A 14,164-nucleotide genomic window follows, 5' to 3' on the forward strand; every position below is an offset into this window, starting at 1 on the left:
TAGTTCCTGCATATGCTTGACTTTAGTCATTAAAATTAATGCAATATTCCTTGAAAATTCAACTGTACTGCAAAATAGAACAGAAACAGACACGTACATGGTATATATTTGTGGTAATTGTGCTGTTTTATATTCACTAAAGCAGAGTAGGTCTTGGATGAGATTAGATGCTGTTACTGGTGAACTACAAAGATAGTACTTTATTGATTCCTTCGGGATGTGGCTACATGAGGCTTGTCCCTTGAGTTTTCCGACAAGTCCCACACACCAACTGCTGACCTCTTGGGGTGTGAGAAGCTACAACCTAGTAACAAAGTGCAATGTTGTTAACTGGACATGTGTCCCCTGGGGAGGACTGTACGTCCCATTCCGCCTGGTCAAAGTGCTGTTCTATCATTTGATGGTCATTTAAGAGCATCCTCCGGCACAGTCACTTTCATACATTACAGGCACGACCGGATCAATACTCGTAAAACCCTCGTCATAGAGAGCTGTCCAGATGATGATCTGGTCAACCTGGAGTTCTTAGACGAGGTGAGATTTAAGGTGTTTATCTCAATGTGCATTGATCGGACACGGATACAACGTCCCTTTATGTGTTACTTCCTCTTTTCTGCAGGAAACCATTATTAGCCTTCTTCACAAGAGGTATGATGAGCTGCAAGTGTACACCTATGTGGGAGACATCCTCATCGCCCTCAATCCTTTCCAGAATCTCAGTATCTACTCACCACAGGTGTCTACTCACCACCAGAGTCCCAACCAGTCATTGGCCTGTAGGACTAATACCGTATTTTCCGGCCCATAGGGCGCACCGGATTATAAGGCGCATTAAAGGGGTCATATAATGATTAGTTTTTTCTAAATGTAAAAGACTTCCTCGTGGTCTACATAACATGTAATGGTGGTTCTTGGCTCAAAATGTTGCATAGATGATGTTTTACACATCATCTTCAAGTCACTTTCTGACAGTCTCTTCATGATGCACCGTTTTGTGGGCGCTCTTATTTACGTGCCTCCACTTGGACAGCATCTTCTCCCCGTCATCTTTGTTGTAGCGGTGTAGCGTGCAAGGACGGGGGTGGAAGAAGTGTCAAAAGATGGCGCTAACTGTTTTAATGACATTTACACTTTACTTCAATCAATAACGGAGCAGCATCTCCTCATCCGTGGCTCACTAGTGCAACAACAACAACAACGCCCGAAATGTGTCCCGTGAAAAACCGTCCAACCGGAACTCTCTAATAACTAAAGTTCCTTGGGTGAATAATGTAAACTCACTACACCGGTAAGTTTTAGTGCTTTCATGGCGAGTTTACCGACAGAGATATAAGTAAGAACTTTACACTACTTTATATTAGAAATGGCAACAGTGGAGGATGAATGTCACATAACAAGAAGATAGAGAAAAAGAAGAAGCTTATCGAATACGGCGTCGACACGGACTGCATTTGCGGAGCTGCGCAAATTTTCAGGATTTATGCAGATCCCAAATACACATCAGCAGGTACCAGAAGGTAAGAAATGTTGCTTTTGCATAATTTTGCGAAACAAAACGCCAGATAAAAGTTTGCCAATAGGTGCCATTTTGCGGTCCTTATACACACACCATAATAATACTAGTATGTTTAATGCGCTGACAATCCATCAAGCGGTATGGCTTCATAGCTTACCAAAGTCGTACTAAAAAACATTTTGACAGATTTTTGAGTGCCGTGTGTAATGTTCTATATTCTCAATGGAACATTTAAAGTTTTGGTGTTTACTGCCATCATATTGCAGTTTACACATATCACTTATGTGTGACTGCCATCTACTAGTCACTTCTATCATTACACCATGTACCAAATAAAATAGCTTTGAGGTCAGTAAGCACAACCAGAATTATTTGGTACATTAGGCGTACCGGGTTATAAGGTGCACTGTCGATTTTTGAGAAAACGAAAGGATTTTATAGTCCGAAAAATACGGTATATGAAACCCCCAAAGTCCATAGTAAAACATGTTTTATGACTCTACTTGCACAACTATAACTACATTAGATTTATAGCTCTAGACTGCATCACACGGAGATGTTTCAAATGTTATGTCGCTAAATAAGGTAACCCAAATTTTAGGACCACATCTCCGACTGCAATACTGTACTAAACATGTGGTTCTCTAAACCTATGTTAATGAAAAATAATGATTATTATTATCCTTGGAAAGACATAACTTTGATATATTGTAGTGGTAACTAACCTTTCCAATTTCTCTTTTACTTTAATCAATCAAATGTAAAACAGCATTCAAAGTGACACTTGGTTTAAATTTGTTCAATGTTGATATTTTTCAATGTCTGCCTTGTATCCTGTTAGTTTTCTAAGCTATACCACGGCGTGAAGCGGGCTGACAACCCTCCACACATCTTTGCCACAGCGGATGCAGCCTACCAAAGCATGGTGACTTTCTGCAAAGATCAGGTAAAGCAAAAGACTGCAAGCTTCAACGTGGCACGTTTACAACTTGTAGAAGCTGATCTGCTCAAAGGTTGACTCCACTCTTGCCATGAAAAACTGAAACAATATGGAGACGCTCCATATTGGCCTTCTTACCGATATCATTTCTGATACAGATATCAACTGATACCAATATATTCTCCAGCTCTTCCCTCAAACTAGGTTAGGTCACATCTCCTGTAATTAATGAATGAACACTATTTTTGCAAAATAAGATAAATACTGCAATTTTCAAATATAGAAAAAATGCCCTATTTATTATTTTTTAACAATTTGTCATTAAAAAAATTGTAATTTAAAAAAATCATGACCAACGTTCAACTAAACAAACATGCTCTACTAACAAGTAAGTTAGCTAGTCGTTTTGATCTATTCAAAAATAATAATCTAATTAAATAATATTGAAAACGAAACAATTTGAAAAGCTGCACGTCTATGACACGTTTGACACAAACATCCATATAAGAACAAAGTAAAGTGCGTAGTAGTTTTTTTTTAAATGCTGCGTGTGTGACTCAGCGATTTTTCTGTGGTGTGATTTGGGATAAGAAGTATTGAATTAAAAAAAAAAATATTCTGACTGAAATACTTAAATGGTCGAAGATTTTTTTTGCTCCATTGCAGCGATCGCCGGCTCATGACCAGGGCGCCACAGTTCTAAACGTACTAAATAGGGCTGTGAATCTTTGTGTGTCCCACGATTCGATTCAATATCGATTCTTGGGGCCACGATTCGATTCAAAATCGATTTTTTTTTCAATTCAACACGATTCTTGATTCAAAAACGATTTTTTTCCCGATTCAAAAGGATTCTCTATTCATTCAATACATAGGATTTCAGCAGGATCTACCCCAGTCTGCTGACATGCAAGCAGAGTAGTAGATTTTTGTAAAAAGCTTTTATAATTGTATAGGACAATGTTTTATCAACTAATTGCAATAATGTAAATTTGTTTTAACTATTTAATGAACTAAAAATATGACTTATTTTATCTTTGTGAAAATATTGGACACAGTGTGTTGTCAAGCTTATGAGATGCGCTGCAAGTGTAAGCCACTGTGACACTATTGTTCTTTTTTTTTTTTTTTATAAATGTCTAATGATAATGTCAATGAGGGATTTTTAATCACTGCTATGTTGAAATTGTAACTAATATTGATACTGTTGTTGATAATATTCATTTTTGTTTCACTATTTTTGGTTTGTTCTGTGTCGTGTTTGTGTCTCCTCTCAATTGCTCTGTTTATTGCAGTTCTGAGTGTTGCTGGGTCGGGTTTGGTTTTGGAATTGGATTGCATTGTTATGGTATTGCTGTGTATTGTTTTGTTTGATTGTTTAATCAAAAACTTTTTTATTTTAATTTTTTTAAATAATAAAAAAAAAGAAGAAAAAAAAAAAGATTTTTTTAAAAATGAGGTTCGATTCTGAATCGCACAACGTGAGAATCGCGATTCGAATTCGAATTGATTTTTTACCACACCCCTAGTACTAAATATTAGACACAAAAACAGCGGCTGCAAATAGTTCCCGGATTGATAAATCACATATTGGCCACAAAATAATCATTTTTGTGTTTTCTTTTCCTACAATTATAGGTCTTCTAATAATCTGCATATACATTAAGACAGGGGTAGGGAACCTATGGCTCTAGAGCCAGATGTGGCTCTTTTGATGACTGCATCTGGCTCTCAAATAAACCTTAGCTGACACTGCTTAACACGATAAGTAATGAATAATTCCGCTGGTAATCACAGTGTTAAAACAACCACGTATCAACCAGAATACAAAGCCATCAGCAAAACCATGCAGCACCAGAAGTCGCATTAATGGTAAGATAAGAGACTTATTATACTCTAAAAATGTTGGTCTTACTTAAAAATGCACGCATTTAGTTGTATTCATTGTTAAAAAATATTATACGGCTCTCACGGAAATACTTTTTAAAATATTTGGCTTTCACGGCTCTCTCAGCCAAAAAGGTTCCCGACCCCTACATTAAGACAAACACGCTAAAAGGATGCACTTACTATTTTTCTCATTTAAGAGATGCAACCTTTTGCGCACAAGCTTAGTAGATCAGCTTAGTGCATGTTTTAGTGCATGCAAACCTTTAGTGAATCAGCCATTAAAATGTTACAAATAAGTATGTTTGTGTTCTTTTTTGAAGTGTATCATCATCAGTGGAGAGAGTGGTGCTGGGAAAACTGAGAGCGCTCATCTGATTGTTCAACATCTAACCTTCTTAGGAAAGGTAAAGCAGCTTGGCGGTCATGAACTCCACCAATTGTGCATGAACAAAAACATTCAAAATAGGTGAATTGGAGTATACCGTATTTTTCGGACCATAAGGCGCACTGCTTTTCGCTTTTCATACAAAAGGCGCACAGGATTATAAGGTGCATTAAAGGAGTCATATTAATATGATTTTTTTTTCTAAAAGTAAAAGACTTCCTTGTGGTCTACATAACATGTAATGGTGGATCTTTGCTCAAAATGTTGCATAGATGATGTTTTACACTTCATATTCAAGTCGCTTTCTGACAGTCTCTTCAGGATGCACCGTTTTGTGAGCGGTCTTATTTACGTGCCTCCACTTGGACAGCATCTTCTCCCCGTCATCTTTGTTGTAGCGGTGTAGCGTGCAAGGACGGGAGTGGAAGAAGTGTCAAAAGATGGCGCTAACTGTTTTAATGACATTCAGACTTTACTTCAATCAATAACGGAGCAGCATCTCCTCATCCGTGGCTCACTAGTGCAACAACAACGCCCGAAATGTGTCCCGACCAGAACTCTCTAATAAGTAAAGTTCCTTGGGTGAATAATGTAAACTCACTACACCGGTATGTTTTAGTGCTTTCATGGCGAGTTTACTGACAGATATAAGTAAGAACTTTACACTACTTTATATTGGAAATGGCAACAGTGGAGGATTAATGTCACATAACAAGAAGATAGAGAAAAAGAAGAAGCTTATGACTACTACGGACAACAATGGCGGAAGCGCGCACATTTTCAGGATCCCAAATACACATCTGCAGGTATCAGAAGGTAAAAAAAGTTGGTTTTGCATAATATTGCAAAAGAAAACGCCAGATAATGTTTGCTCATAGGTGCCATTTTGCAGTCCTTATACACACACTATAATAATACTTGTATGTTTAATGCACCGACAATCCATTAGGCGGTGCGGCTTCATAGCTTACCAAAGTCGTACTAAAAACATTTTGACAGATTTTTGAGTTCCGTGTGTAATGTTCTATATTCTCAATAGCACATTTAAAATTTTGGTGTTGTTTACTGGCGTCATCTTGCAGTTTACACGTATCTCTTATGTGTGACTGCCATCTACTGGTCACATTTATCTTTCCACCCTGTACCAAATAAAATTGCTTTGAGGTCGGTAAGCACAACCAGAATTATTCCGTACATTAGGCGCACCGGGTTATAAGGCGCACTGTCGATTTTTGAGAAAATGAAAGCATTTTAGGTGCGCCTTATAGTCCGAAAAATACTGTAGATCTAGGAAGTTTGTAAAAAGACATGCTGGTTCACTCAGGCAAACAACAGGACCTTGCGTGAGAAGATCCTGCAGGTGAACCCTCTTGTCGAGGCCTTTGGAAACGCTTGTACGGCCATCAATGACAACTCCAGCCGCTTTGGGAAGTACCTGGAGATGAAGTTCACGCCCGCTGGAGCTGTCATTGGTGCCAAGATGTCCGAGTACCTGCTGGAGAAGTCAAGGGTCATCAAACAGGCGACGTCAGTGTCCCTCAGACTCATCATTTCTCTTACTTGTCTTCTTTCAACCTCATTCTGTTTTCATTCAGCGGGGAGAAGAACTTCCACATCTTTTACTACATATATGCAGGACTTTACCACCAAGATAAGCTGAAGACGTACAGATTACCAGACAGGACCGCTCCCAGGTTGGTGCTGCACGTGAATGACAATGTGAACATGTTGCCAACGTTGACCTCCTGTAAATGCTGTGCAGCTACATTGACAGTCCACACTGCAAAGTGATGCAAGACATTATCACAAGCAAACTGTACAAGGAGCAGTTTGAAGTAATCCAGGAATGCTTCCGGAACATCGGCTTCACTGAGGAGGTACCTTAGCAGAACAGTGCTTTTTCTACTCTTTTTCAGAGCTGTCGACTTGAAGTGTAAACATGCAATGTTCCTTCATGCCATGTGTTGAGCTTGTAAAAAACACATCCCCTTCTTCCCATTTCAGGAGGTTAACTCCGTTTACAGGATTCTGTCGGCCATATTGAACATTGGCAATATTGAATTTGCCGCCATCACGTCCCAACACCAGACTGATAAGAGCGAAGTGCCTAATTCAGAGGCTTTGGAGAATGGTGAGAATGAATGATGTCCCGTGAGAAGCGGGGGTTGTCTCTTTGTATGCACGTATTGGCCACAACATTGGGAACACATGCACCTCCTATGAGAGATAATAATGATAAACAATAGTACTGCTCAGAATTGACACCGTCAGAGAGGTTTGCATTTAGCAAAAGGTGGGGATGGCGTGGCTCGGAGGGTAAAGTGGCCGTGCCAGCAACTTGAGGGTTCAAGGGTCGATCCCTAGCTTCCGCCATCCAAATTACAAACCCCGTTTCTATATGAGTTGGGAAATTGTGTTAGATGTAAATATAAACGGAATACAATTGATTTGCAAATCCTTTTCAACCCATATTCAATTGAATGCACTACAAAGACAAGATATTTGATGTTCAAACTCATAAACTTCTTTTTTTTTTGCAAATATTAATTAACTTAGAATTTCATGGCTGCAACATGTGCCAAAGTAGTTGGGAAAGGTCATGTTCACCACTGTGTTACATCACCTTTTCTTTTAACAACACTCAATAAACGATTGGGAACTGAGGAAACTAATTGTTGAAGCTTTGAAAGTGGAATTCTTTCCCATTCTTGTTTTATGTGGAGCTTCAGTCGTTCAACAGTCCGGGGTCTCCGCTGTCGTATTTTACGCTTCATAATGCGCCACACATTTTCGATGGGAGACAGGTCTGGACTGCAGGCGGACCAGGAAAGTACCCGCACTCTTTTTTTAAAAAAGCCACACTGTTATAACACGTGCTGAATGTGGCTTGGCATTCTCTTGCTGAAATAAGCAGGGGCGTCCATGAAAAAGAAGGCGCTTAGATGGCAGCATATGTTGTTCCAAAACCTGTATGTACCTTTCAGCATTAATGGTGCCTTCACAGATGTGTAAGTTACCCATGCCTTGGGCACTAATGTACCCCCATACCATCACAGATGCTGGCTTTTGAACTTTGCGTCGATAACAGTCTGGATGGTTCGCTTCCTCTTTGGTCCGGATGACACGATGTCGAATATTTCCAAAAACAATTTGGAATGTGGACTCGTCAGACCACAGAACACTTTTCCACTTTGCATGAGTCCATCTTAGATGATCTCGGGCCTAGAGAAGCCGGCGGCGTTTCTGGATGTTGTTGATAAATGGCTTTCGCTTTGCATAGTAGAGCTTTAACTTGCACTTACAGATGTAGCGACGGACTGTATTTAGTGACAGTGGTTTTCTGAAGTGTTCCTGGGCCCATGTGGTGATATCCTTTAGAGATTGATGTCGGTTTTTGATACAGTGCCGTCTGAGGGATCGAAGGTCACGGTCATTCAATGTTGGTTTCCGGCCATGCCGCTTACGTGGAGTGATTTCTCCAGATTCTCTGAATCTTTTGATGATGTTATGGACCGTAGATGTTGATATCCCTAAATTTCTTGCAATTGCACTTTGAGAAACGTTGTTCTTAAACTGTTTGAGTATTTGCTCACGCAGTTGTGGACAAAGGGGTGTACCTCGCCCCATCCTTTCTTGTGAAAGACTGAGCAGTTTTTGGGAAGCTGTTTTTATACCCAATCATGGCACCCACCTGTTCCCAATTAGCCTGCACACCTGTAGGATGTTCCAAATAAGTGTTTGATGAGCATTCCCCAACTTTATCAGTATTTATTGCCACCTTTCCCAACTTCTTTGTCACGTGTTGCTGGCATCAAATTCGAAAGTTAATGATTATTTGCAAAAAAATAAAATGTTTATCAGTTTGAACATCAAATATGTTGTCTTTGTAGCATATTCAACTGAATATGGGTTGAAATTTATTTGCAAATCATTGTATTCCGTTTATATTTACATCTAACACAATTTCCCAACTCATATGGAAACGGGGTTTGTACCACCGTTGTGTCCTTGAGCAAGACACTTCACCCTTGCTCCTGATGGGTGGTGGTTAGGGCCTTGCATGGTGGCACATCAGTGTGTGAATGGGTGAATGTGTAAATAGTGTCAAAGCGCTTTGAGTACCTTGAAGGTAGAAAAGAGCTATACAAATATAACCCATTTACCATTTATATATTATTATTGTGCTTTTATAGTTTACAGTGAGGACCTCTGAGTGACCATTCCAACTGTAGTACATTACAATCTTTAAAATATGTTTTATTCTCATTCATTCATTTTCCAGCCCTCTCTGTTGAGCTGGAGGCTAGCCCAGCTGACTTGGGGTAAGAGGCCAAGTCCTCCCTAGACTAGTCAAATTATTTAATCACATGTTTTCTTGCACTGTTAAATTACAACCGTCAATTGAATCAGCCTATTGTCATTTAACACATGATTCAACTGCTTTTTGAAGCATTTGGAGTCCATTTAGGGCCGAATTTATCGAAGTTACGCCAGATAGTCGAGCCTCGGATTAAGGAGGAGCAATGTGGTTTTCGTCCTGGTTGTGTAACTGTGGACCAGCTCTATACTCTCGGCAGGGTACTTTAGGGTGCATGGGAGTTTGCCCAACCAGTCTACATGTGCTTTGTGGACTTGGAGAAGGCATTCGACCGTATCCATCAGGAAGTCCTGTGGGGAGTGGTCACAGAGTATGGGGACTGTCTGATTGGGGTGGTCCGCTCCCTGTATGATCAGTGTCAGAGCTTGGTCCACAGTAAGTCGGACCAGTTTCCAGTGAGGGTTGGACTCCACCAAGGCTGCCCTTTGTCACTGATTCTGTTCATAACTTTTATGGACAGAATTTCTAGGCGCAGTCTAAGTGTTGATGGGATCCGGTTTGGTGGCTGCAGGATTAGGTCTCTGCTTTTTGCAGATGATGTGGTCCTGTTGGCTTCATCTGGCCAGGATCTTCAGCTCTCACTAGATCGGTTCGCAGCCGAGTGTGAAGCGACTGGGATGAGAATCAGCACCTCCAAGTCCGAGTCTGTGGTTCTCTCCCGGAAAAGGGTGGAGTCCCATCTCTTAATTGGGGAGAAGATCTTGCCCCAAGTGGAAGAGTTCAAGTACCTTGGAGTCTTGTTCACGAGTGAGGGAAGAGTGGATCGTGAGATCGACAGGTGAATCGGTGCAGAGTCTGCAGTAATGCAGAACCTGCATTAGTCTGTCATGGTGAAAAAGGATCGGAGCCGGAAGGCAAAGCTCTCAATTTACCGGTTGATCTACGTTCCCATCCTCACCTATGGTCATGCGCTTTGGGTTTTGACCGAAAGGACAAGATCACGGGTATAAACGGCCGAAATTAGTTTCCTTCGTCGGGTGGCAGGTCTCCCTTAGAGATAGGGTGAGAAGCTCTGTCATCCAGGAGGAACTCAAAGTAAAGCCATTGCTCCTCCACATGGAGAGGAGCCAGATGAGGTGGTTCAGGCATGTGATCAGGATGCCACCCGAACACCTCCCTAGGGAGGTGTTTAGGGTGTCTTCGACTGGTAGGAGACCACGGGGAGGACTCAGGACACGGTGGAGAGACTATGTCTATTAGCTGGCCTGGGAACGCCTTGTGATCCCCTGGGAAGAGCTGGACGAAGTGGCTGGGGAGAGGGAAGTCTGGGCTTCTCTGCTTAGGCTGCTGCCCCAGACTTCAGATAAGCGGAAGAAGATAGTTGTTGTTTTTTTCAAATAGAATATATATGATAAAGTATTTCTTATATGAAAAAAACTTTTTTAAGTCTGCATTTGTTTACGTCTTAAGGGGAGCAAGTGCAGTCTCTCTTAATTGAGTGCACATTCGGCAGTAAAAAAAAAAAAAAGGTGGTGTCAGTGTTTCTACCGCTTGTCCCTTTAAAATTTAATAAAGATTAGATAAGCCTTGTTGTTTTTGATATTTGTATCATAACGTATTCCGCGTGCTTTTTTTTTACTTGAACATTTAAGGTAAACGGTACATATTTCCATATATATATGTGAAGTGAATTATATTTATATAGCGCTTTTCTCTAATGACTCAAAGCGCTTTACATAGTGAACCCCAATATACAAGTTCCATTTAAACCAGTGTGGGTGACACTGGGAGAAGGTGGGTAAAGTGTCTTGCCCAAGGACACAACGGCAGTGACTAGAATGATAGACGGGGATCAAACCATGAACCCTCAAGTTGCTGGCATGGCCACTCTACCAACCGAGCTATACCGCCCCAACTATATATATATATATATATATATATATATATATATATATATATATATATATATATATATATATATATATATATATAGTTGAGGTTTCTGTGGTTTATCTGTTATACAGTGCTCAATACCGGAGTAAAGCGGATTTAAATCCCCTGAAGAGCAGGGAAACCTGCGAAACAGGCTTGTAGGGATGAACTATCCTCTTGTGTTTTTTTCCTGACCTAACGTGTATATATATATATATATATATATATATATATATATATATATATATATATATATGGGGTAATAACTTGTTGCAAATCAGTGAAATGAGAATAAGACAAATAATAATACATCATTTCTAGGGATGTCCGATAATGGTTTTTTGCCGATATCCGATATTGTCCAACTCTTTAATTACTGATTCCGATATCAACCAATCCCGATATCAACCGATATATGCAGTCGTGGAATTAACACATTATTATGCCTAATTTGGACAACCAGGTATGGTGAAGATAAGGTACTTAAAAAAAAAAAAATCATAGAATAAAATAAGATAAATAAATTAAAAACATTTTCTTGAATAAAAAAGAAAGTAAAACAATATAAAAACAGTTACATAGAAACTAGTAATAAATGAAAATGAGTAAAATTAACTGTTAAAGGTTAGTACTATTAGTGGACCAGCAGCACGCACAATCATGTGTGCTTACGGACTGTATCCCTTGCAGACTGTATTGATCTATATTGATATATAATGTAGGAACCAGAATATTAATAACAGAAAGAAACAATACTTTTGTGTGAATGAGTGTGAATGGGGGAGGGAGGTTTTTTGGGTTGGTGCACTAATTGTAAGTGTATCTTGTGTTTTTTATGTTGATTTAATAAAAAAACCAAAAAAACGATACCGATAATAAAAAAAACCGATACCGGTAATTTCCGATATTACATTTTAACGCATTTATCGGACATCTCTAATCATTTCCATAATAATATTCTGAATTGTTAAGTGGTTCATTGTAAAAAGGGAAACAAATGGGGTGTATTACACCAGGCACCGTCAAGAACACAAAAAAACAAGAACATTGAAGGTGACAATTAATGGGGTGGAGAGGCCCACACGGATATTCTTTCAGGTGTTCCAGAATTCCTAGCAACGGCCCTGTGCCCACTAATGGTACACGCTATTTTATTATTATACACGCTGTTTAGTGCAAGGTGTTTGGATCTTGGTAAATCAGGCCCTTAGAGTTTAAGTCACCTGACAGTGTCAATCACTCAGGTGAAAGTGGTCTTAATGTTGGGCTGTTCAGTTTACAAGTACATCCTATGTCAATGCAACCTATGGCATGTCATGAATTATAAGTGTGAAGTAAATCCTCCCTAAGGGGAGCTATTAAAGTGTTCTTCCTCCTCAGCTGCTTCCCTCCTCTGCATCGGACCCGAGGAGCTCCAGGAGGCGCTGACCTCCCAGTGCGTGGTCACCAGGGGCGAGACCATCATCTGCACCAACACCGTGGACAAAGCCGTGGACGTGCGGGACGCCATGTCCAAAGCACTGTACGGCCGACTGTTCAGCTGGATTGTCAACCGCATCAACACGTTGCTGCAGCCTGACGTGAACATCTGGTGAGAAACATGCATGCCCCGCTCACAAAGCACCAATGACCTCTGCGGAGGTCTGTCTGCAGAGCGCCATGCAGACACGGTCACGGGAGAATATCAATGCAGGGCAAAAAAAAAAAGTTTTAATAAATTTTTGATAGCCGTTGCGTGCAGAGAAAATAATGTTCAGATGATTAAAAAGACTTCAGAGAGACTACAAAGAGGCTGTTCATTGATCCAGTAGAGGTCCTTCATAAGTATGAGCGTCAAATGTCAAGAATTGTTCTGTGAGATTTGTAAAAACTACAGCTCATATCTGCATTCTAGTCATCTTTAAACTTGCCCTATTTCCGTTAAGAACTTGATGCAGAGACGTGACCTTTGGGAGGACGCTTTAGGAGTTATTTCTTCATGCACTTCACACACAATACACGGCAGAACTTAAATCTGGTACTGATATTGAGTATTAAGTTAAAGTCGGATCAATACACACACGGCAAAACATTTTAAGACGATATTCATGGCTTCTCAGCAGCTGGCAAAACATGATTTGGGTTGAACTTAGATTGTCATGAAAGTTTAATGACTTTAAATGGCTGCTGGGATTTGCTGGCGCCGTTCTAATATGTTTGTTTGTCCCGCTTTTTTTCTTTGCTTTGAAGCGCCGCAGAGAGCAGCATGAACGTGGGAATCCTGGACATCTTTGGCTTCGAAAACTTCAAGAAGAACTCCTTTGAACAATTGTGCATCAACATTGCAAATGAGCAGATCCAGTTTTACTTCAACCAGCATATTTTTGCACTGGAACAGGTGAGTTTGGACTAGCTTAGTCAGTTCTGTGGTGGAGCTCTTCAATCAAAACTCAAATCCACGTCTTCCATTGAAATGAATCGAAATCAATTTATTTGGTGACTTGGTTGGTAGAGCGGCCGTGCCAGCAACCTGTGGGTTCCTGGTTCGATCCCCAGCTTTCGGCGTCCTAGTCACGTCTGTTGTGTCCTTATATTGTAGTGTGTATATATATATATATATATATATATATATATATATATATATATATATATATATATGTGTGTGAGTGTGTGTGTATATATATATACATATGTGTATATATATGTATATATATATGTGTGTATATGTATATATATATATATATATATGTATATATATATGTGTGTATATGTATATATATATATATATATATATATATATATATATATATATATATATATATATATATATATATATATATGTGTATATATATGTGTATATATATATATATATATATATATATATATATATATATATATATATATATATATATATATATATATATGTATATATATATGTGTATATACAGGTAAAAGCCAGTAAATTAGAATATTTTGAAAAACTTGATTTATTTCAGTAATTGCATTCAAAAGGTGTAACTTGTACATTATATGTATTCATTGCACACAGACTGATGCATTCAAATGTTTATTTCATTTAATTTTGATGATTTGAAGTGGCAACAAATGAAAATCCAAAATTCCGTGTGTCACAAAATTAGAATATTACTTAAGGCTAATACAAAAAAGGGATTTTTAGAAATGTTGGCCAACTGAAAAGTATGA

General features: G+C 39.3%; 1 protein-coding gene across 6 annotated transcripts in view; it reads left to right on the forward strand.

Moving 5' to 3' along the window:
* Positions 1 to 14,164, forward strand: part of myo3b (myosin IIIB) — a 304,160-nt gene that overhangs the window by 61,898 nt on the left and 228,098 nt on the right. For all 6 annotated transcript variants that reach the window (XR_009816499.2, XM_061971641.2, XM_061971640.2 and 3 more), the window contains 10 exons: positions 450 to 534; positions 620 to 736; positions 2,358 to 2,462; positions 4,667 to 4,750; positions 6,056 to 6,258; positions 6,327 to 6,425; positions 6,494 to 6,608; positions 6,736 to 6,862; positions 12,362 to 12,572; positions 13,211 to 13,358. Coding sequence is in view for 5 of the 6 variants with exons in the window: in XM_061971641.2 (XP_061827625.1) it covers positions 450 to 534; positions 620 to 736; positions 2,358 to 2,462; positions 4,667 to 4,750; positions 6,056 to 6,258; positions 6,327 to 6,425; positions 6,494 to 6,608; positions 6,736 to 6,862; positions 12,362 to 12,572; positions 13,211 to 13,358 (1,294 nt within the window). In the remaining variant the exon portion in view is untranslated. The remainder of the gene's footprint in view (positions 1 to 449; positions 535 to 619; positions 737 to 2,357; positions 2,463 to 4,666; positions 4,751 to 6,055; positions 6,259 to 6,326; positions 6,426 to 6,493; positions 6,609 to 6,735; positions 6,863 to 12,361; positions 12,573 to 13,210; positions 13,359 to 14,164) is intronic.

This window comes from Nerophis lumbriciformis, linkage group LG13 (genome assembly GCF_033978685.3).
Source record: "Nerophis lumbriciformis linkage group LG13, RoL_Nlum_v2.1, whole genome shotgun sequence".
Lineage (NCBI taxonomy): Eukaryota > Metazoa > Chordata > Actinopteri > Syngnathiformes > Syngnathidae > Nerophis > Nerophis lumbriciformis.